This window comes from Anastrepha ludens, chromosome 6 (genome assembly GCF_028408465.1).
Source record: "Anastrepha ludens isolate Willacy chromosome 6, idAnaLude1.1, whole genome shotgun sequence".
In the NCBI taxonomy this organism is placed as follows: domain Eukaryota; kingdom Metazoa; phylum Arthropoda; class Insecta; order Diptera; family Tephritidae; genus Anastrepha; species Anastrepha ludens.
The window spans coordinates 111,411,015-111,436,131 of record NC_071502.1 but is presented as its reverse complement, the minus strand read 5'-3'; the positions used below and the strand labels follow the sequence as shown (position 1 = coordinate 111,436,131).

The 25,117-nt window shown below is 36.2% G+C and overlaps 1 protein-coding gene across 1 annotated transcript in view; it reads right to left on the bottom strand.

The window, feature by feature from the left end:
• Positions 1–25,117, bottom strand: part of LOC128867236 (uncharacterized) — a 219,085-nt gene that overhangs the window by 129,225 nt on the left and 64,743 nt on the right. The window contains exons 5-6 of the mRNA XM_054108338.1: positions 16,777–16,930; positions 6,377–6,516 (exon numbers count right to left, since the gene is read on the bottom strand). Coding sequence (XP_053964313.1) covers positions 6,377–6,516; positions 16,777–16,930 — 294 coding nt within the window. The remainder of the gene's footprint in view (positions 1–6,376; positions 6,517–16,776; positions 16,931–25,117) is intronic.

Here is a 25,117-nt window from a genome sequence, read left to right as displayed (position 1 = left end):
GCTTCTATTTTGATAGAAATAAGGGATAGAGGTTTGAGTGGAAAAATTTGGTTTTCTATTGTATAAAGCGAAGTTGTTTTAAAACATACGAATGCACGTGTAGGCCCTTAATTAAATACTGAATTTTGCAAATCGAATAGCAGAGGCATGTCTTGCATTTCGAGAATGTACACTAACGCTATATAAAGAAAATGCATGCCCAATACCCATCTCCAAGCTCCATCCCACCATTAGATTAAAAGTCTTTGGAAAGCTTCTTCTCATTACTAGTTTTTTAAGACATTGAGAATTTGAAATGGTAATGCAAAACAGAAATATTCTTAGAATCACTTTTTTCAATCTGGTAGATAATTTAATGACTTTCTTTTTTTTTTAATAGTAGCGGCAGGCTAACCACTTACCCTGTCAGAAAGCAAATAGATTAACGAAACCAACTCAAGACTGAGTCTTGACGAGGCCCTATGCTCCCGAGTGGAGTGAACAAGGAAAACAAAATTTTTTTTTTTTTAAATATCCGGCACATGTCCACCGAGGCTGCGAGTAACATGGCCGACTCGATCAATCCAATTTCTAACAACTTTTTCCAATAAATCTGAATAATAATAATCTCATTTAGTCCAATCAGCATACGATAGTCATTTGGATTAAATTCTTGAACGAGCTGTATTGTAGGGGCATATAAACCAAGTTCCGTACGTAAAATTTTCCACGTAGTCGAAGGGCAAAGTCCAACAAGTTGAGAACAACGACGAATCGGCATTTCGTCGCCTTTTTCAACACTTCGCTCTGTGAACTTCGCGAACAGATATTTTCTTTTTTTTTTTCGAAGGAAATTTTTTCAATGGAAGCGTTGACGTTTAACGATTCATGATGACTTGCCAAACCTTATTGAACAAAACTGTGAACACAATTTGCCTTTCTCAGCTGTCAAGCCAAAGGTAACCATATTCTTAGCTGTCAACGAAATTTATTATGATCTTGGGATAAGCATAACAACGAAGTTTCGAGTTATTTTGAGAATTCAAGGAGCTTTTTCATGGCAGAAATACATTCGGAGGTTTGCCATTGCCTGCAGAGGGGCGACCGCTATTGGAAAAATGTCTTAATTTTGGTGTTTTCACCGAGATTCGAACCGAAGTTCGCTCTGTGAATTCCGAATGGTAGTCACGCACCAACCCATTCGGCTACGGCGGCCGGTATGGTATGGCTCAATTACGTATAGAACAAAACATCGGCCAAATGACCGTCGCGGCCTCGGCGGCACACCTCAATCCGATGGTCCAAATTTTCGATGACGCTGAGGCATAATTGAGGTTCTATGCCGTTAATGTGCCGAATTATTTCATCCTTTAGCTCTTGAATATTTGCTGGCTTATCGACGTACACCTTTTATTTCAAATAACCCCAAAGAAAGAAGTCCAACGGTGTCGGTGACGCTTAGGGGTGGTTCACATTCAACATCGGCCCTTGAAAGTTAACCACCCTTTATTTAATTTATTTATTTTTTATTTAATATTAATAATGGTTTTTCGTAAAAATATATGTAGTTCATTTTCCTTATAAATCCAAGTTTCAGGTTTTGATCAAAAATATAAATATATCAAAAAATTTTCATTGAAATTTGAAGCTTTTTAATCAGAACTTTTACAGGTATTTGTTTGTGTGTATTCTAATGGACTATTAAATGATTGCAAGTTAAAGTGGATTAAAAATCTCGTTGATTTTTGACTATTTATTTGTTTTTGCTGCTTTCATTTGTATTTTTTTCCAAATAACAGATGCTTGAAATTCCTCTTATATGGGTGTCAGGGTCAGCATTAAAAAAATCTTTTCTTTTCTTTTTTATGTTACCTTAAAACTTCGACACATAGCTCAATAGGCATGAGTTACAGGATCCAGACGGACTATAGACTCCAAAATACAATTGGCTGAAGAAATTCCGAACAACAATAGAAGAAGCGGAATGGAAAACAGGAATCAAACCTAACCCAAATACTCTTAATATATTTACTGATGGCTCGAAAATGTTAGACGGAGTAGTGGCAGGGATCTATTGCGGAGAGCCAGAGAGGCATCAGGCAGTCATTTAAGCTTCCTGACCACTGCTGTATCTTTCAAGCAGAAGTCTTTGCTGCAGTGGAAATAGCATTCGCAAGGACCTCAAGCAACGCCAAAATAAATATATACGTTGACAGCCAAGCGGTGATAAAAGCAATAAACTCATATCTCATTTCAGCTAAAAATGTTCTCAAAGCCATAGAGAGATTAGCCGCAGAGAGATGGTTGCATACCGATTGGGTACACGTACATAGGAGCATTGCAAGAAATGAAATTGTAGACGAGATTGCCAAAAGCGCTGTTTACAGACAATTCGAGCAAGAAAACGACATACCGAAACCTTTAAATACGGTATACCATGACATCGCCGCACACATGAATATACGGATAGAAATAGACAGGAGGTGTAATAATCTAGCGACTTGTAAAAGCGCGAAAATCATGTGTACACAGGGTGCAGATAAATACGAGCGATTCGTACTAGCTCTGTCTAGAAAAGAAAGCAGAACTATCGTAGGAATGTTGACAGGCCATAACTTGCTAGCGGCGCACGCATACAAGATAGGAATCACAAACAACGACAGCTACAGATTTTGCAATGAACTGAAAGAGAGGGAAACGCTAGAACACCTTCTATGTTCATGCCCTGCGTTAGCTAGAACCAGATTCGAACGCTTAGGAGGTTTACAATATGAGAAGTTTGAATGTCTCTCGGGGATAGAGATTCAGAGTTTACTTAGATTCGCAAAAGAGGCAGACTTATTACAAGATGTCTACTATAAAGAACCGTAAGGGTCTAGCTCCATCTGGTAACACTAAGGATCAATAGGTCTATGTGATGGCTTTCAGCCAGACAGGTCAACCTAACCTACCCTAAAACTTAGACAAGAAATATGGTTGTCTAAATTTGTTTTGGGGATTGCTTTGATTTTTGTTGTAGCTCGCTTCCAGTTTTTGAATATTATAATAGGACTATGAATAAGTTCGTGCGGTTTTTTTTCGAAATTTGAAACTTTATTGACGTAAAATGGTTACAAATTTAATATTCAAAATATTGTCCATCGCTTACTACTACTTTTTCCCATCTTTCTGGCAATTCACGGATTCCCTTTGTGAAAAATTCGGTCGGTTTTGCCGCAATCCACGAATCGATCCATTTTTTGACTTCATCGTAATTACGGAAGTGCTGGTCAGCCAGGCCATGTTGCATCGATCGGAAGAGATAGTAATCGGATGGCGCAAGGTCTGGACTATACGGCGGGTGGGGTAGGACATCCCATTTGAGCGTTTCTAAGTATGTTTTGACCACTTGTGCAACATGTGGCCGAGCATTGTCATGTTGCAAAATAACTTTGTCGTGTCTATCGGCGTATTGCGGCCGTTTTTCTCGCAGTGCTCGGCTCAAACGCATCAATTGTCGTCGGTAGACATCCCCCGTAATCGTTTCATTCGGTTTCAGTAGCTCATAATACACAACACCCAGCTGGTCCCACCAGATACACAGCATAACCTTCAGGCCATGAATATTCTGCGCCGACGTCGATGTTGAAGCATGGCCAGGGTATCCATACGTTGCCCGACGTTTTGGATTGTCGTAATGGACCCACTTTTCATCGCCAGTCACAATTCGATGCAAAAAACCCTTTCTTTTGTGCCGTTGAAGCAGTTGTTCGCATGCCATAAAACGGCGTTCAACGTCTCTTGGCTTCAATTCATACGGCACCCAATGGCCTACCTTTCGGATCATTCCCATGGCTTTTAAACGTTTGGAAATGGTTGATTGATCAACTCCCAAAGTTTTTGCAACCTCTTCTTGCGTTTGAGCCGGATCTTGATCGAGCAATTCCTCCAATTCGGTATCCATGAACTTTGGCGGCGCACCCTCGCGTTCTTCGTCTTCCAAGCCAAAATCACCACTTTTAAAGCGTGCAAACCACTTCTGGCACGTTCGCTCAGATAGAGCATGCTCACCATAAACTTCCACCAAGATACGATGACTTTCGGCTGCTTTTTTCTTCATATTAAAATAATGAAGAAGAATTCCCCGCAAAAACACATTATTTGGCACGAAATTCGACATTTTCAAGTGTGGTAAAAATATTGTTGTTTACGCTTCAAATAAAAAACTTATACTGACGTTTGTGCCTTACGACAGTAGCTCTCCAATGAATGTTTGGAAATGTGGATCGATGGAATAATAATCAAGTTACGCCATCTGTTGTAAAACCGTAACGAACTTATTCATAGTCCTATTATTAAAATCTGTTTTTAAAAAGAAACTTTTTCAAATTTGGTATGCTAAGAAATGCAAAAATTCTAGTATATTTTGCTACCTTTGCATACAAATATTTCTATCAACTGTTAGAAATTTTTAAAATACTAGTACCTCTCTACACTACCTTCTTCCACTACTGTTCTAAAGTCAGGGTATTTAGAACTTTTAAAAATTCGAACAGTTTTCTCCATTACCTTTTTCGACTACTTTTGCATACTTATTTATCTACTACTTTTTAAAATTTTAAAAACTCAGCGTAATTAGACGTATAACTAATTGTAATACTTTTCTTCACTACCTTTCTTTACTACTACTTTAGAACTTTTAAGAATCGAACAACCTTAAATACTACCTTTTACTACTACATTGGCATTCTAATTTTTTCTACTACTTTTTGTAATTTTCTAAATTTCGTGTGATTAAAAATTGTGAAAATTTTAATACTTTTATTCACTATCTTTTTCGACTACTTTAGCATACTAATTTTTCTACTACTTTTTAAAATTTTAAAAACTCAGCGTAATTAGAAGTATAAATAATTCTAATACTTTTCTCCACTCCCATACTTTACTACAATATTATTTTAGAACTTTTAAGAACCGAGCAACTTTCAATACTACCTTTTTCTACTATATTGGCATACTAATTTTTGTACTACTTTTTGTAATTTTCTAACTTTTGTGTGATTAAAAATTGTGAAAATTTGAGTACTTCTCTCCACAATCTTTTTCGACTACTTTTGCATACTTATTTATCTACTACTTTTTAAAATTTTAAAAACTCAGCGTAATTAGAAGTATAAATAGTTCTCATACTTTTCTCCACTCCCTTTCTTTACTACTACTTTAGAACTTTTAAGAATCGAACAACTTTCAATACTACCTTTTTCTACTACATTGGCATACTCATTTTTTCTACTACTTTTTGTAATTTCCTAAAATTCGTGTACTTAAAAATTGTGAAAAGTTTCTCCACTTTCTTTTACTACTACTTTTTAATACTAAATTTTTCTATTTCTTATATTTTTCGAATTCAGTGTGATTAGAAATTTTGATAATACTAATACCTTTCTCCACTATCTTTTTCTGCTACAATTTGCATACTAATTTTTTCTACAACTTTTAAAAATTTCAAAAATCGGTAAAATTATAATTTCTTTTTTAATTTTAAATATATTTCTCCACTACCTGTTTTGCCACTACTTTTCAAAGTATGTCGCGACTAGAAACTTTAAAAATTCTAATACTTTTCTCCACTACCTTTTTATACTTCGCTTTATAATTTTCTAAATTAGTTATAATTAAAAGTTATAGAAATTCTAAACGTTTATCCATTACCTTTTTGATATTTACGAAATTTTTCTACTACATTTTATAATTTTCAAAACTCGGTTTTGTTAGAAATTTAAAAAAAGATTTAATACCTTTCTCCTATACCTCTTTCTACTTCTATTTAATACAAAATTTTTCTATTGCGTTACATGTTTTTTCGAGTTCGGTGTGATTAGATATTTTAATGATTTTCGTTTTCATTTCTCTACTACCTTTTTCTACTACTTTTTCATACTAAATTTTTTTACTACTTTTTACAATTTTTGTAATTTGGTGCGATTAGATATATTAAAAATTCCAATGTCTTTCTTCACCACCTTTTTCTACTCCTGTTTTAATTTTCCCAATTCGGTGCGCTAAGAAATTTAAAAAACTCAAATTTTTTTCCCTACAACTTTTGCCTATCCTTTTTCGATAACATTTTTCTACTACTTGTTATATGACCACGACCACAAAATTTTAAATTTATAGTAACAATTTTTTACTATTTCCATAACTAATATATCATTTTCAAAAATTGCATCAGCTCTCAAAATATATTACGCATTTTTTTCAATTCTACTACCATTTGAAAATTACACAAAAGGTTTTATCCTTAAGCGATTTCAGCCAACTCACATTCCAACAGCCTCAATTTACTTCTGTTTACTTATGCCCTACCTTTACGAAAACTATTTTAAGCCTTTGCCTGCAAATACCATAGTCTACTTACCGGCGTATCGCCATCATCCTTCTGCCAGCGCGGCGTACTCGGCGGATTCGAGTCAACATCACATTTTAGCGAAACTTCAATGCCTTCACGCAGCGGATAACCGAAGCCGGGTGTGCGTGAGATGGCGAACGAAGGTGTATCTGCAAAAAGCAAAAAGGATAAACGTAACTACAAGACACACATACATATTTACATTGCATAGGAAGAATATTGAGATGTAAAATTCGAATAAATGCGAATATGTAAACTTTTACGCAACAAAAGGTAGTAGTTAAGACATTGTGGCTGCGAGAGCAAGCGAAGTTCTGGACCTTAGCGCGCGAAAAGTATAGCAGGCAACTAGACGGAAGAGGTGTAGAGGACGAGCAGTCGTCGCAATTACCCTTCCCCTCTACGCATCCTGTCGAGGTGCTGTGGTTAAGCCGCCTCTTTCAGTAGGTGTTGCCCGTAGCAGACTCGCACACGATTCGGCTTTACACCGTTTTGTCGCTTTTTAATTAAAAACTTTATTATTATTATTGTCTCTCTCGTGCCTGCACGCCCACACACACACATATATCTATATATATTCCTGCACATTCACAGATATTGCTGCCGAAAAACTTTTATAATTAAAGTAAATGTAAATGCGGCACGTGTTAAGCGCACAACAAAAACAAATGCAATGCAAATGCTTACAAATACAATTGCACAACAAAAACAAAAATCAAATACCAAAATGACAACAAAAATCAGCGAAACAAAAGTTGTCTCCTCCACTATTCGCTTACAGATGTATTGTAAATTATAGTTTTAATAGCAGTTGTGTGAATGAGTTTGGTTTCGATGTGTGTGTGTGTGTGTGTGTAGATATATAGGCAGCAGGATTTCCGCCTACTGAAAAGTTGTAGCTAGTTTTGTTAGACTCGTGAAATCTCATTTCAGAAGGCGTTTACTTGGTTGGATCTATGTGTGGCAATCATTTTGAAAGTAGAAATGTAAGCATACTTTTAGGCGTGGGATAATGCAAAGAGAACACCGCTGTGGGTGGAGGGTACTGAAATTAAATGTAATTGATATGATTACCAAGTTATAAATTTGTGTATTTTATGGCTGATTGTGAAATGAGTTTTGTTGGAAATTTGCTTGCAACTGGAGTGATCTAACAAGAATTGATCAAAAATAATGCTACTGATTAGCCACAGAAAAAATTAAGGCTTAACCAGTCCCTAAATAAACCTAAGCTCCTTCCTTCTACTTAAGCTGCAAAAAGAGTTAACCAGCGGTGTGTCGTAGGAGAGAATTTGTGAGCGGTAGAAGTGATGTCAGAAAAAGTTTTTTCCAGTAGCGGTCGCTGCTCGACAGGCAGGGAAGAGCTTCTCATAAAATCCATCAGCCGTTCATAGTTGGTATAAAACTGTAAGTTCCTCCATGTGTAGAACAACCGCAAGACGTGCACTACAAATAAGAGGATGAGCTCCGCCAAATACCGTATAAAGCGTGTGCAATCCGTTAAGGTAAATATTAAAGTGATTTTACTACAAATGCTTGCTCTCCAGATAGATGAAAAAAGTATCTAGGGTTGATTAAATAAACTTGAGTGATCAATAGTGATATTAGAGAAACCAAAGTTAGTCTCTAGTGTTATCAAAAAAAAAAGAACCAAAAGCATAGAGGATGTTAAGCTTCAGAACCTCTGCAAGACTTTATTAAATTTCTGGTGCTGTAATCCCATAGTACCGCTCAATGAAGGGAAATACCTGGAACAAAGTCAAGTTAGTAACAAAGAAGGTATTTCAAAGTACACCTAGCATTTTTTTGCTTAAAACTCATCCATATTCCACAGCTACCAGATATATAAAGCACTAAACACAGCTACAGAAGCTACTCCAGGTTACCCTTAAAAAAAAAAAAAAAAAAAAATCTAAAGAATGCCCTTAGCATTTGCTGCCACAAAAGCTGTGCAAGTTTCACTTTTAATGTGTCCTAGTGGTACCATGGAACATGCTATAAAAGAGCAACTGTTTTACCATTGATAACTTTTCCCATTCTATGATCTAAAAATAACCCTGACAGAGAGAGGTTGATGCATCTGACATCATTGCTTTGACAAACTCAGTCATAACTTCTCCAAAAATTTATAAACAGGTATTACCATGACCGCTAGACAACTTGTACTTGGCATGTACTTCGGAGTTTGCTCATTTCCAATTAACCCGTTTAGTTCCAACAGCCAAAATGTAACTGCTGACCTACGTGATTCATAATAAGTATATATATGTATATATATTTATGTGTGAGTTCCTTTTACGCCTATTTGGAAGATATGACGTCATAGCGCGACTCGTACGTCGAAGCAAAATTTGTCTGGCGTAGTGCTATGAAACCACCAACACAAAGTGATTAGGTCATAATTGCTTTAAGAGCTCCACTTAATTTTTTATATTATGAAAAAGGGGTATGCGTATGTATATACACACCGACGGTTCTTAACTCAACGTTGAAGTGGGAGGCGGTGTCTATTCGGCGGTTCTATTCGCATCAGCGTACCTCTACTCTTACCTGTTCATTGCAGCGTATTCCAAGCTGAAGCTTTGACGATTAAAGAAGGCCCTTTAGCGCTAAATAAAGATGCAACAATGACAGTCAGAAATGTCTACATATGTTCCTATAGCCAGAGGGCTCGGCAATCGCTCTAATCATGGAAACACTCTTCGAATATGAACAATTACGAATATTTGCACAGTTTTTCTCTATAACTCCACTGTGGGTGCCAGGTACCATTGAGGGGAGCTGTAAGACGGATGAGTTAGCTAGACTGGGCACTACGCTCCAAATTACTCAAGGCAAAATTGATATACCTATGCTCTTGGCAACATGTAAACTCCGAATAGATAGATATTCTTTAAGTATTGCCAATAATCGCTGGAGAGAATCACATACCTGTAGCATTAGTAAGCAGGAATGGCCATAATGGAATATGGGTCGCACTAACAGACTACTTCAGTTTTATAGGAAATACTTAAGAAGTCCTATCTGGGCAGTGCCTAATGCCAGTAGAATTGGAGCACCATATTTTGACTTTCGCAGATGGTGTCAGGTTGTAGAAGAGGAAGAGACGGTTGAACACCTTCTCTGCGGATGGGTGGCTCTCTGTAGAAGAAGGTGGAATTTGTTTGGAATCGCTTATCTGGACAACATCGCATAACTAGATCTAAAGTGTGGTTAAGTTTCAAAGGTCGGGGTTGATTTTGAATAAAAACAATTTTTTTAAGAAATTATTGTCATTTCTCTTTATTCTGATAGTATTGGTATGGCTCAATTACGTATAGAATAAAAATGGTCGCCGCGGCCTCGGCAGCACACCTCCATCCGATGGTCCAAATTTTCGATGACGCTGAGGCATAATTGAGGTTTTATGCCGTTAATGTGCTGAATTATCTCATCCTTTAGCTCTTGAATTGTTGTTGGCTTATCGACACATCTTTTCTTTCAAATAACCCCACAGAAAGAAGTCCAACGGTGTCGATGACGTTTAGGTGTGGTTCACATTCAGCATCGACCCTTGAAATTTAACCACAATTTATAAAGTCTATAAAGGCGGCCGCCGTTGCCGAATGGGTTGGTGTGTGATTACCATTCGGAATTCACAGAGAGAACGTTGGTTCGAATGTCGGTGAAACACCAAAATTAAGAAAAACATTTTTCTAATAGCGGTCGCCCCTCGGCAGGCAATGGCAAACCTTCGAGTGTATTTCTGCCATGAAAAAGTTCCTCATAAAAAAATATCTGCTATTCGGAGTCGGCTTGAAACTGTAGGTCCCTCCATTTGTGGAACAACATCAAGACGCACACCACAAATAGGAGGAGGAGCTCAGCCAAACACCCAAAAGGGTATACGCGCCAATTATATATATATTAGGGCGGGTCGATTTAAAATCGCTCATTGCCCTGTGAAAATCGTATTCTAGGGATCAAAATGAGAAACTTTGCCGAAGGAACCATACCTCTAAAACGAATTCTGATGTCCCCCAATTTGGGTCGAACGAAAAATCCCACTTTGACCCATTTAGAGTGCTCCAATCGAGTCCAAATGTATGACCGACCCCCACTAACTTTGGACGGCCGATCCACCCATGCCAGTGGCACACCCCCTGGAACTCCTCTGGGGGGTTCCCCATACAATCATTTCAAAATATCACCATTTTTTGCCTTTACATGAGAAAAGTTCGATCCAAATTCGGGGACATCAGAATTCGTTTTAGAGGTATGGTTCCTTCGGCAAAGTTTCTTATTTTGATCGAATATGATTTTCACAAAGCAATGGGCGATTTTTTTTGCCTCCCCACAAATCGACCCGGCCTACAGGATAGTTTATAGAGGACCAAGGGGAGTAAGGATGGAATAGTTCCGGTGGTATCACAAGGGGCCTCTATTTGGCCTAACCTGAGCGCTGATTGGCTATCAGTGGAAAATAAACAATGAAAAGATATAAAGTTAAAATTTCCACTTAAAAAGTTTTCAGAAAAAGGAAAAGGACTTAAAGATCTTTGTACAAATTTATGATTGACTAGCTTTAAAAAAAGTGTTAAGAAAAAAAAAATAAGTCTGTCAAATATATTTGAATTGGTTTGTTTGAGAAAAAAAATGAAAGCGATTATCATAATATTTATGGAAAAATTGCTGCTAAACTAAAACTAAGAATATTTCAGGATGTATATTTATGTAAATTTGACTTTCGCGTGTAACGAATAAATGAACTTTTTCTGTTTGTCAAGACCGGATCCAGAACTATGATTTTCTTTACCCGAACTTGGGAGTTCTTCATAATTTTAAATATAAATTCTTAAAAACTTTTTGACTTTTAATTCACTTCCGTTCAGGGAAATGTTGAGTATTTGAAGTGCCAAAAAATGCAAGCTGTTAATAATACATTTTTTTGGTTTTTTATGAGAAGCTTTTTCATGGCACAAACACACTTGAAATTTTGCCAGCTTCTGCCGAGCAGCAACAAATCTTTTCGTGAAACTTTACAATTTGGGTTTTTGTGCCCGATATTTTCAAACTTGTTTGAATTTATTCAGGAATACCAAAAAAATACAATTCATAGTTTGCCTTTCGATGCTTTGCTCTCTCAAACTAAAATTTTTTTTATGTAAATATCTTTCCTTGTCATCAGCATTGTTTAGTATACTGAAGCTCAGGTAACCTTATGTAGGGGTTTCTTTAACATCGCGAATTCTAAGTACATAAAAATTAAGGTTTAACTGTTTGTTGAAATTACGGCAGAATTACTTAACATCTTTCTCTGTAGTCCTCCAGGATCTCGCTTGGTATGGTGAAGCTTAATTTTAATTATATTTGTTTTTAATTTGCCTTTGCTGTCTTTTAGTGCCCGTTGTACCACTTCATTGTACGAATTCCCAGAATTTGAAAAATTTTAACGATTTTTTTTAATTTTTTTAGCACTGATGCAATTCCATGGCCCCACAGAAGTAATAACTAAGATGCAAGCGAAAGTTGACATGCAAGGTGGCACAAAATTAATGCCTCTATCGGAAGATTTATGGCGTCGCACGCTAACCGCATTTCACACTTGTAAACTAGGCAGCGGCTGTAAACAAAAATACAAAGAATGGAGCGCGGAAAGCTCAAAATAAAGGTTTGTATCACTCAACATATTTGATTTTATCATTTAGTATCAGGTCAGTCCATAAGAGGTAACTGCGACGTGGTCGTCCTGAAATCTTTAACTCCGACGCCTTGTTCGAACTCGTGGAAGTTGAGCCAAATTTGACAGTCGATATGATAGCTCAGAGGTCAAATTCATCGCATGGAACAGTTCACTGGCACCTGGTTCAGTTGGGAAAGGTTTCAAAGGGAAAGGGAAATGGAAAGGGAAAATGGGTTCCGCATAGACTTTCCGTCGCCAACCTTCAGCAGAGAGTGAATGTGTGTTCTCAGCTGCTGCAACGGCTTGAAAATGAAAGTTTTTTGAACCGTATCGTTACTGGTCATGAAAAATGGGTCCCTTACAATAATCCTGTTTGCAAACGCCAATGGTTAGATAAAGATGAAACACCAGTACCGACCCCTAGAAATGGCCTTCACCCCAAGAAGATTCTTCTGTCTATTTGGTGGGATATGACCGGTATTGTTTATTATAAACTTCTGCAATCAAACCAGACGATAACTGCTGATTATTCTTCTCATCAGCTATCAAACCTGAATGAGGCACTTAACAAAAATCGGCCGTCTTTACTGAATAGACGCAAAGTTTTGTTTCACGTTGACAACGCAATACCTCATACCGCAAGGCAAACATTAGGCAAGCTGAACGAGCTCGGATGGGAGCTAATGCCGCCTCCACCATACTCTCCGGATATTGCACCTTGCGATTATCACCTTTTCCGTGGACTTCAATCCCATATGAGGAACAAGAACTACTCCTCAAAAGAAGCTATAAAAAGGGATATCGAAGCGTATTTTGGCTCCAAGGTCAACACATTTTTTAAGCAGGGAATTAAAAATTTGCCTAAACGTTGGGAAGACATTGTAAATAATGAAGGAAAATATATTATTGATTAATAAATACTTTAAACACCTTTTTTATTAATTTTAAAACCACCTTTAAAAACGCAAGAACTTATGGACTGACCTGATATAAGTAACGGATGCTCAAACCCATCAGGGAGAAATTTACTATTTAATTTATTATTTAATTTTTTGTTTTAATTGGGTAAAAATATTTGAAGTTTTTATGAAACTTATTTTATTTGTATAATATAAAATTTATTTGTCGGCGCATTCATTAAAGGCACTAGACCAAAACAATGTTTTGTACATTTGGTCGTCAGACAATACTTTGCGTCTACAAGGAATGAATTCATCTTGTTTCATTCTGTGCTGACAGACACATGGACACGGCGAAAGAAAAAGGAAACAAAGCAGCTGATTTACCGATGCCACTTTTAAAACATTCACCTTGATAGTTTGGCTTATATAATTTTTTTATGTGGGTGTACTACATTTCTATATGAATGAAACTTAAGAACAAGAAAGTTTTCCGAAAGTATTAGGAAGTGGTAAAAATATTGTGGTGTTATATTGTTTGGTGGCCTCTATATATATATTATACTCTTAGAAACAATAACCAGGACCACACAATTTTGGGTGTAGAGGCAAACCTTTCCTTGCTCAGTACCCATCTGTTATATTAAACAGTAAAAAAAAATAGTAAGCGAACACCCCCACGAAGCTCAGTTTAACGCCTCCCATTCTGCAATAGCAAATGCCAGCCCTTTCCTAAAGCAAAACATTGCTCACGAACCCACACCCGTCGCAATTTCGGACTACCGCCCGCATAAATTCCAAAGCTGTTTTCTATACAACACTTCATTTTTCTCTACTGAACCAAGTACTGCTACTATTTTTTTCTTAAAATTTTTGTTTCTTCCATTCATGGCGCACATACATTTGCTTATCCATATCCATAAGCGTCACATGTGGCAGCGTCTTAGTTAGATATGTAGAACTTTTCAATCCACTTCATTCCCATACAATCTGTGCATTTACTTCTTCAACTTCCATTTGCGTGCAAAACTCGCTACTTGGCGTGTTGTGGTGCCTCGATTCCGCCTCGTGTTGCACGCTAATGAGAGTTTAATAACTTTGCCGCTTGGCACTTTAAGAGCTACTCGACTTTTCTTACAGATTTTTGTCACATTTTCTATGCAGTATCAAGGTGTCACTTTCGAAAGCTACTGCGATTTCGATAAAAGCTGTCGATGATGTGAGAAGTTGTTGCGCGCTTCTGCACAAAACAATTTTCTTTTTACTCTGCACAACAATGAACAACAACCAAAAGAAACAAATTGCGTTTAAAACCACTTTGTAGAAGATTTTGGCGTAGTAAATGATGTGAGATTTTTATGGACACAAGTGTAAGTTGGTATTGGATTACCAAAGTCATTAGCATTATTTTTGGTTTTGCATTTTGCGATGGCATTTATGGTGTGTCGGAGAAGATTGAAGTAGATTTCTTTAAAGCTTTCTGAGATACTAAATAGAAAGTAGCTCATCGTCTCATGACGTAAAAAGCTTTATATGAATAAGTTGCAGTGCTTCAGGTGAGACTCATTTGTTGATCTTTACAAGCCTTCAATTTTAATGACCTAGGCTTATACGCGTAAGTTTTACTGAATAGCAAAGAGAAAACAATGAATAATGTGAAACGCTTTCATTAAAATGCAAAAAGCTCATGAGTATAGTACACTAGACCAGGTCGGTCGCTATAAAAAAACAAGTTGGAAAAGTTCTCTTCTGAATCTAAAGCTTATGTTAACCATAAATAAATTTTTTTCATTCTTATAAAAACCGATAGTTTTACAAGTTTTTCTTCGATCCAGTCTATATTACACCATTTAAATTGAAAGCTCGTACCTCATAAAGCTTTTAAAAGCTTTCTCAGCGTGGAATATGAGAGAGCTTCCATTAAATAGCCATCCTAGACAGAGCTTTTTTTAGCCAAAAGCCAGTTGCTAGATACTCGACTTGTAACTTTACAAAAAAAACTTTTTATTTCGCTTTATTTACAAAAAGGTTTTATCGCCAATTTTTTTGTATGCGAAATTTTGTAATTTCTTATTAAGCTCTACACAGAGCTTTTGATATCACAAATAATAGCTAAAATATTTTTTTAAAGTATAAGTAAAAGCAACAATCAGTTCAATGCTAAAAAATTTGTCTGCAACGGAAGAGCTCATCTGTAACAAAACAAAAAAATAAATAAAAATACTATATTAATAAAAACTGTTTCTGGGGGAAATTTTTTTTGAGTGTTTTATAAGAAAGCTCTATTATTATTACTTGCGAATAATTGGCCTCAATGAATTATTACTATATTCTTCAATTTATAAAAAGCTCAACCCTAGCGGGTTCAGGAAAAAAATACGCCCGCGGTAAACCATGCAGTAAGGCAAACCTAGTAAGAGGCGACTAAAATCCAGCAAGAGAGGAAGGGGCCCGTCTTAAAAAGCCTATTGTACATCGACAATCTCCAGCGACAGGACTGTAAAGCCCACCAGGGTCGATACCTGTAAGATCCTGATTATTGTATTGTATAATGGAAAAATTATTCGCTTCACAGTATTGAAATTGAAATTAGTGTTTTATCATCTACATATAAAAAAAAATTATAAAAAGCCCTAGTAGAATTTTCAGAATGTTCCTTCTATTGCTTTCTCAAACATTTTGCCAACTTCTACACAAAGAATAATGTTAAATTTTTCTTTTTTCAATAAAACTTTCCGTAAAAGTTTCTTTCTTAATGAATTTCTACTGTAAAAAACAAAAATTTTTTTTAGCAAAGCTCCAAGTTTTTGAAAGTTACTCTTTTAATAATTTATTTATATACTTTTAAAACACTTTTTTCGAAAAGCTTTGAATTTTCTGAAAATCTATTAACTTTAGTACTAATTTAGACAACATTATTCGAAATAATTTTCTGCAAAGCTTTAAGCTTTTTGAAAAGTTCCTCCCTTTTAAAAAGGGATTTAGCTCTAGAAACTTTTTACAAAACTTTCATTCAAAAATATTATTTTCGCTCCCGGCAAGTCTTTAAATTTTCTAAAAAATGACGATTTTAATGAACTAATTCCATAATTTTTGAAAGCTTTTAAAGCAAAGCTCTCAGCTTTTTGAAAAACTACTATCATAATTGTTAATTATCATATGATAATTATTACAGCATTTTAACTTTTCTGCAAAGCTTCATGCATTTTGAAAGTTCTTCCCTTTCTAAAAAATCATTACTAGAAACTTTTTAGAAAACTTTCGTTTCCTAAAAATTTAGTTACCAAAGATCCACGCCTTCCGGAAGAGTATTCTTTTTACTGTATTTCTTCAAAGAACTTCCGTAAATGTTTAAATTTTCTGAAAAACTACTATTTTTCATGTATTATTGACATAATTTTTTCAATATTTTAAAGCAAAGCTCTCAGCTTTTTGAAAAGCTACTATCATTATAGAATTATTACAGCTTTAAGCTTTTTGCAAAGTTACTCATATTCTGAAAAATTATTACCTGCTCAAGAAGCATACCACAAAACTTGTATCCCCACTTTCTTTTTTTGCCTTGTTACTAAATATTTATAATATATCCAATCAGGCGTTAGTTTTTCCTTACATTTTGTAGCTTTTCAAAGCTTTTTTCTACAAAAAATTTTTGTCCATGAATTTTCTGATTTTCAACGAGCTTTAAATCGACTATTCAGCTTTGTGCGGACTCAAAACCAATCACCTAACCATGTTTGCGCCTAAAAATATGCCACACAAAAAATTTTGTTATTCGAATTTTTCAACATCAACACAACCCGCTGCTTGAAAACTTTGCATTCGCCCACCCTCACCCCACTACTTACATTGCACGTCGAGCAGCAGCGATGCATTTTGGCGTATCTTCAACGTCGGATGCTCCATAACGCACAGAATGCGGGCATTATGATGGGCTCGATAGACGGCCGGCAAACGGGCCTCACTTTTCGCGCCGCTATTGATTTTGTATGAGTTTTTATCCTGCAAAGAAAAATGAAATGCAAAACAACAAGTGAGAAATGCAAAGATAAACAAAGTGCAAAACAACAAAGAGATGCCTACACATACAAATTGCATGCGTGTAAGTGTTTGAGAATATGTGAGAGAAATATGTATGTGTGTAGGTGTTGGGTAAAAATTTTTCGAAAACATTTCGTATGCAGTAAAAAATTTACATGAAACGTACTGAAGCCTCATAGCCGCTTTCCACTTGCGCACCACTCACATATTTCAACATTTGTAGGTGTCGAAAAATTTACATACACTCAAACATGCACACATCCAAACACCACACACAGAAACGCTGTAATGCCACACGTGGCAGCAACACACGCCCTAACACCAGACACATTGCGAAATGCCATTGTTGCATTTTTAAGGCAAATTCCTGTAAAGCCGCATAAAAATGCAACACAAAAATTCAGCAAAAAATGGTGGAGAAAAGCGAAAAGAATTAAGAGCGCACAATTCAGTGAGAGTGAGTTGAGTAGGAAATGGACTGGGGAGAAGGTTATGGGGCCAAAGGAAAAAGGAAAATGACAGCGTTGAAATACTTTTGGCAACAATGTTGCATTTTTCATGTTGTGGGTGGGTTGTGTAAACCCTTTGAGAGCTGTTGGTATGAAAATTTTTAACAAAGTCTGGCAAAAGGCGTGAAGGTGAGCCGCTTAATGTCAGATGGGTTTTAATTTTATTCGTGCGAGTTAGGTCGATAGGTATGTAGAAACAAATGAAAATGAAAGAGGGCAGCCGAATAGAGTGAATATAAATGTGTAAAGGAAGGCGAGAGTTGAGTTATAGTCCTTGGGTGAGGAAAATAATGCGCAAAGGTTTTTAGTAACTGAGGACTTCAGAATATGTTAGACTGGGCTGGGGATTGCATTAAAAAAATATTTTTTGTCTCGTGGTGTTTCGGCAAAAATATGTTTTAATAAAATATTAATTCCATAACTTCTTGAAAATATGTAAACCGGAAAACATAGTTGGCTGAATAGCGCTGAATTGTATTGAATGGTATTAGAAACTGTTTGATTATACTCTCATAGTTAGCTCAATTTATTTCTGTGACGTTTAAAGGCACTCAATTGAGCAGCATGGTGTTGTAATCTACTCAATTACCCTGCAAAAGATTTTTAAAAACATTTTAGTAAGCCCGAATAAAAGAATTTTTAACTAATTGTGTTACTTGGCGAAAAAAGCCGAAAACCTTAAAATCTGTACGCAAACTCATATAAATTAATATCTGAACACTATGGACTTGGTGGACTAAATTGCGCTGAATAGGTCTAAATAGTGTCACGCGTTACATAAAATTGTTAACTAGATCAATTTGTGTGCCCCCACAGGCTGCTGAATAAAATTTACCCACGCTGAATTGAAAAAAATATACCCATATGCTACATAATTGTATTTAAATTGCTAATTAGATTAATTTTTGTGACACTGAAAGCTGCTGAATAAGATTTCTCCGCGCTGAATTGCAATAAATAAACCCATATACTACATAAGTACACTAAAATTGTTAACTAGATCAATTTGTGTGCCCCTAAAGGCTGCTGAATAAAATTTATCAGCGCTGAATTGAAATAAATAGACTCATATTCTACATAATTATATTTAAATTGCTAATTAGATTAATTTTTGTGACACTGAAAGCTGCTGAATAAGATTGATTCACGATTAATTGCTCTGACTAGCAAAGGAGTTTTAGATTGTTTGCTCGTTATGTAAAATATTAGTGAAAAAAGTAATTTAAGCTTAATTGTTGTATAATGGATTAAGTTAGCGAACAGCTTTTACATGTTGCTAAGGAAGTAATATACACTTGGATTGTATAGGAAATAATTTGAAAAATATGTAATCTAAATTGTTATCTATGTGTGTTGAATTGCGCTAGATTGAGCTGAATAAAGCTGGATTGGGCGGCACTCTTTCGCGTTGTATGATTTTGAATGAGGTCTACTGGCGCTTGAAGACTTTCTATATCTTGCGATCGAAATAGTGTCGCAAGCTATGAAATTGTGAACCATGTTTAAGAATATGGCGTAGTTTCAAGGATATTGAAGTTTGCCATTGACAGAAAATTAATAAATTATAAAATAAGCAGAATTGTACTGAATCTAGCAGAAGAAGCATGTTATCACTAGCGTCGCGGAAGGGATATGCCAAACCATGCTGCTGTGGTAAAGCCGTTGGGACACTGAACCGAGTGTCAGATTTACGGCGAAACTCATTCCAGCAATAGGCAAATGGGTCCAAAAGAACTTCGAAGAAGTGAATTACTTCTTAACTCAGTTCCTCCCGGGCCACGGATACTTCCGGAGATATCTGGGCAAGATAAGCGATCTCAAGAGCATATACTGCGAAGCGTCGAGCGATGACGCTGAACACACCTTTTTTAGTTGTGACTGATGGCTCGCCGAAAGAAATGCTCTGAGGAAGCAGATTGGCGACATCGCTTCGAGCAACATAATCAGCAAAATGCTAGAACGCGAGCACAGCTGGAACGCGGTAAAGAGATTCATCGAGGATGTACTACGGCGAAAAAGAAGCCGCACAGATAGAGACATAAGAAGACGAGCCTATGGCATGGGAGCTGGCTACAAATACGGTGGACCCAAATGTGGGTGAATAGAATGGTTCCTTTATGGATGCCGTTCTGGGCCCTCCCGAAGTAGTACAGAAAGCAGTCCCTGGCAGGGTGTCTCCCCAAAAGCAGAGGAGAGATAGATTTAGTGGCCATCACAGGATGCAGCAGACGACGGTCACTGTAAGTACAGGTACGTAGGTATTTTAAACTCTACCTCACCCGCAAAAACAAAAGAGTTCTAATTACAATTCACTTTGTACAGAGCTGAATAAGAGGTTACCTGTTATGCCATATTTATTTAAGCTAACAGAGTTGTGTTGAATGATGCTGAATAGAGCTTAATGAGGTCAGTTAGTGCTGAGTTAAGTACAGACATGCATGAATTTTATTTTTTTTAAGGGTTGCTGTTTTTTTTTTTTAATTTTTGTGAATTCAGCTGAGTAAGTAAGGCTTAGTGGATATAAATAAATATATTATAATTAGTAGTATAATTGTTTTTCCTAGGAACTTGACGTGGTCCCTATATAAGTAGTTTTAAGTGTAGCTGACACACTTAGCTACACTTAGAATATTTTCTTACACTTTTTATTGTCTCTTTATTGTAGATTCTTAAAAAGCTCTTTTAACATATTTAAAGAGGGCTTAATGACAAATATCAGTTCTTAAAATAAAAATATTTTAGTAAGGCCTGTTTTTGTGGCAGTTAGCTTAGAGTAACCAACTCACTTAGACCCCTTAGGTCTGTTGTGGGGCCACTGTGTATCATGGGAATCTCAGTATTTATTCATCATGGAACCATTTCGACGTTCTCATTGAGCACAGGATGGGTTTTATTTCAATACTGGATAGTTCCGTAAGAGAGTCAAAATGGTACTTTACCAACAACCTCGCTCTACTCCTAGCTGAGATTGGACAATTACACAGCAAGTGTTCTATTGCTTCTTCTTCGTCTCAACAGCTTCTGCAGTATTCATCAGAAAATACTCCTAGCCTAGAAGAGTGCCTACCTAACAGCCAATGACAGGTGACATAAGCCACGACCTTCGAAATGTTCTTTTTTCTGCTGACCTCAATGCTGCTGACGTTTTCTTATCTATTTGCGGTCAAATTAGCCTGGTTGTAAAACACTTATTTTCTTCTCTCCATCACCAATTAGTCTCCTGAAGAATATTCTTTTTTATCCTTAATTTGCAAGTTGCCATGGTCATCCCTATATTGCCTCTATTTTCAAGCAGTGGAAGATTAGTACCCTTTCTGGCTAGCTCATCGGGCTTGCAATTTCCTTCATTATCTCTATGTCCCGATACCCATATAAGGCTGACCTGGAAGACGGTGCAAATATCATTTAGAGCTGTCAGGCATTCCTGAGTAACCTTTAATTTTGATTTGATGCTGGCCTGACTGTCCGAGAAGATATTTATTGTAGTTTTTTTACGCCGGGTGTGTTAAGGTACAAAGTTGGCTCCTTGATGGTTAAAACTTCTGTCTGGTAGACGCCACAGTAGTCCGGAAGTCTGGCAGATAATTCCAGTCCTATTTCTTGTGAAAAAACTTTAGCCTACTTTATTTTTTAGCTTAAATCCATCCGCATAAAAATGTATTTCCTTCTTCTCCATGGTTTTTGAGTTTGCCACTCTCTTCTTGACGGAATGTAAGTCTTGAAGCGCCCGTGTCAGTTGGGTTTAGGGAAAGAGTAGTCGATTTCTTCATTATAACTACTCTTAGCGTGGATGAACCACCGGGTTTTCTATGGCGCCAAGGGCAGGTTCTAAGCCTCAAGAGAAATTAAGCTGTTTACAATTCTACAAATATACGACCGATTGATAGTAATGTGCCGAACGCAGGATAAATATACTCTAACGTATTTGTAGTTATTCCAATCGTACTTGTATATTGAAATGCTGAATAGAGGCCAAGCACGAGTTACATTTTCTTTGATATTTGTAGTTGAAGTAGCTGAAAATAAGCCTTTGTTAACTTCAAACTGCTTTAAGCAGTCTGCTGAATTGAGTTGAATGAATATTAATCATAAATTCCAAAGCATAAAACTTTCCCTTACCAGCCTTTTTCCATTTAATAACTCAAAAAGTTTAACTTAGCGATTCCTAAGCGCGCTGAATAAAGTCTTATAGTATTTAAGTCTAATTTTTGTATAAAATCAAGTCGCACATTGCGCATATAACGCGCTGAATTCCACATATTTTTGCTGAATTGCGCTGAATAATGCAAGAGGGTAGGTACGAACATTTATTTCCCTGTAATTGACTATTTAAAACATACAAAAATATATTTTTGATTGAAATTTTGACAAGAAAGTACGAAGTTTGAAGCATTAATTGCACCTAAAATACACAACCAATCACGAAACTTTAAGTCTACTACACTAGCAAATACTATATTAATAACACAATTAGTTTCAACTTTATTCAATTTTACTGCTTGGCTATTTAATTTGATTGATAAATAGCTGTCGAAGTCTAAATGTTTGTTGCTGTTATTGTTTTCATTATACATATTCTGCTAAAACTAGACGAGTATAGCAGCTGTACGTAAATAGTCACCACAACGAAATTTCATTAGGTAAATTAGCCAGAATACAACCGCAACCGAGCAATTTAAGAAAAATATACTTGAATTTCCATTGGCCTGAAAGTAATGAGTAGTGAGTGAGAAGGGTATAGCCTTTTAAATAAAGCAAGGAGACAGAGTAGTGAAAACGTAATGCATTGTCGCTCAAGTATTGGCCATCTGCAGAGGCCAGCATTTTGCGGTAGCCCAACAAAAACGATCATGTGGTTTTCAGTGCAAATGTGCTGGAGAGAGTAAGTAATTGAATGAGTGAGCGAATGAGAGCGGGTGAGAGTGAGGAAAAATATAACGGGACACAATGAAATGTTAAGGTCTGAGAAGTTCGCAGTGAGAATATGCCAAGGCGAATTTATTACAGGTGATAGCAAACACATATAAGTAAAACCCTACATGTATTTGTTGGAAACGTATGATAGATGCCGACCTTAGTAACTGCAATACTAACTGGAAAAATCCCAAACAACTTTTTGATAAGAGTAACGGCTTCAATTACTTTATTTTGGCTCTACGCTCCAACTAGATTTGAAGCATGTTTTAAATATATAAACACTGCTTTTAGAAAAGTATTCAATTTCGTAGTCCATTGAATTTGACATAATAAAGTGCAAATTTCTAGTGGCTCAAATATTGCGTTCGTTTTTTACAATTTCTTTTTGCTCACGGATTTTGGTGTTTTCCTCCATATGACAAAAAAAAAAATCGGAAATTGTATGCTTTCTAATGAACTTATTAATAGTTATTGAAAAACATGGAATTATATTGCATTAAAAAAAATATAAATCAGCTTTTGAGCCACCCTGTGCAACCCATACAACTTATGCGCATATGCCATATAGTCGATAAACTGTCACTTGCCACAGGAGTAACGCATTAGTTCGAACACTTGTTTGTCATGGCTAAAATTCTAATTTCGATTACGTTGTTGTCCACACAACTGTCCAGACTGTCGTTGCCACAGATTTGTGGCTGAAAGTTCTGCACGCAGCAAACATTGTTAAGTAAGTGGCAGCTAACAAGTGAAGAAAATCCCTAGTACTCAACGTACACGTACTAACACCTACACAAACACACAAACTGTGGAACCAAATGATTGCTCTAATGGGAAAATAATGAAGTGACGGCCTGTACGAACTAATAATAATTAATACGAAAAGCAACAGGATCTCTAGGAAGAAAAGCAATAATTTTTCCCCTAAGTCATTTATATTGAAGACGAAAATTTCTGAGAAAAAATTCATATTACTCTTGTTTTTTACTTGACAAAAACATTTTATTGCTCATATACTCAATTAAAACTTTTTGAATAGAATTAAATGAAATATGATAAATGTAAGTAAGTGAAATATGTCGCAAAAGGCCAGTGGTCACAGTGGTTATTGGTGTGCGAGCGCATAAACCTTTGAAAATAATATGGCTGCAAGTTGAAATTGGCGGTTAGCTTTACATGCTAAAGCGAAAACAACTAAAAAAACACAGATTCACAAAAAAAAAAAACTTAACAACAACAATAAAAATTCCTGCATGCTTTCTGTCAATTTATCTCTTTCACATAAGCAAATTCTTCCAATTTTATACTAAACAAAAATATTGCTTTCATATACTGCTCGTTTCCGGTTATATTCTTCGGAGCCAGGCGATATGTGCACTTTATGCAAATTAGTCACTTTATATAGCCATTTATGCATACAATCAAGTGACAGAGACCGGCGCATATTTGACTAACCACACACCACCACACACATATAAGCAAGTATATGCACATATAAACATACATATACAGTCATATATGAATTTCGTATATATGCAGGCAAGTATGGAAATTTTACAGCCCAAACAAGCCGCATAGCGCTTACATTTGAATGAAGGCTAGTTATGTCCACCGCTTGCCCTCTACTCCGGCCGTTTGCTGCATGCAATACACGCCTTTCCCGCCATTCGCTGCCATTTAAGAGTTTATGCACATTTTATACTCCTTTACACTCCCGACGCGGCAACGTCCATTCAACTATTCATTGCTGTCCATTCAACTGTCTATCAGCCTGTGTATGAGCTGCGCTTGTGGCCTTAAAGGATTGGCATTATGTGCATGAATACGAGTGAATAGCAGTGAAACTATTTATATAGACGTACGCCTGGCGGGCTTGTGAGAAATTTGAAGCGTAAAAGTAAATTTTTTGGTTTTGTTTTGTGATCTTTAAATTATTCAGCGGCTTTCAGGGGTGCGTAAATTTGTAGAGCGTGATGTTCCTAAGCCACTTTTACTTCAATTTGCGCTATTCAGCTACCAAGAATTTAATTCAGCGTTGAAAGCAGCTCTCACATATGCATATCATACTAAGTTTTTAAGTATATTAGTTTATCATGTTCGTAGCCAACGATTATGTTTATTAAATAAAATTCTTCACCCTTTGTTTGCTCTCTGATGTCACAACTTAAAAGGACAATCTCAAACAAATTCAGCAGCTTACAGCTATGTGTGAATTTGAAGAAAGTAAGATTTTAAACAATGCTGGCTTATGTTATCCCTATTCAGCTACCGAAAGTCTAATTCAGCAGTAAATTTTAACACACATATCCTTTTTGTTGCTTGGTAGTGCAACAATTTAATAAAGACAATCTCAAACAAATTCAGCGGTTTACAGTTATGTGTGATTTTGAAGAAAGTAAGGTTTTTAAAAATACTAACTTAAGTCAGCTTTATTCAGCTAGCGAAACCCTAATTCAGCAATCACTTTAGCACATTTAATTGCATATGTGTGACTTTAAAGGCGAACATTTCTATAGATCAGTAAATTGGAGCTTAACTGAGCGCTTATATCAGGAAATGGGAAAAATGTATATAATATTATTCTTATTATTAAAAAAATGTTTTATGTGAAATACAAGCGCTAAATAAAGCAAGTGACTCTTGTCCCTGGTTACATATATGTATAACAAAGTTGCCAGACATTTAATTCAGCGCATATTCAGCACCTTAAAATGTTGATTCA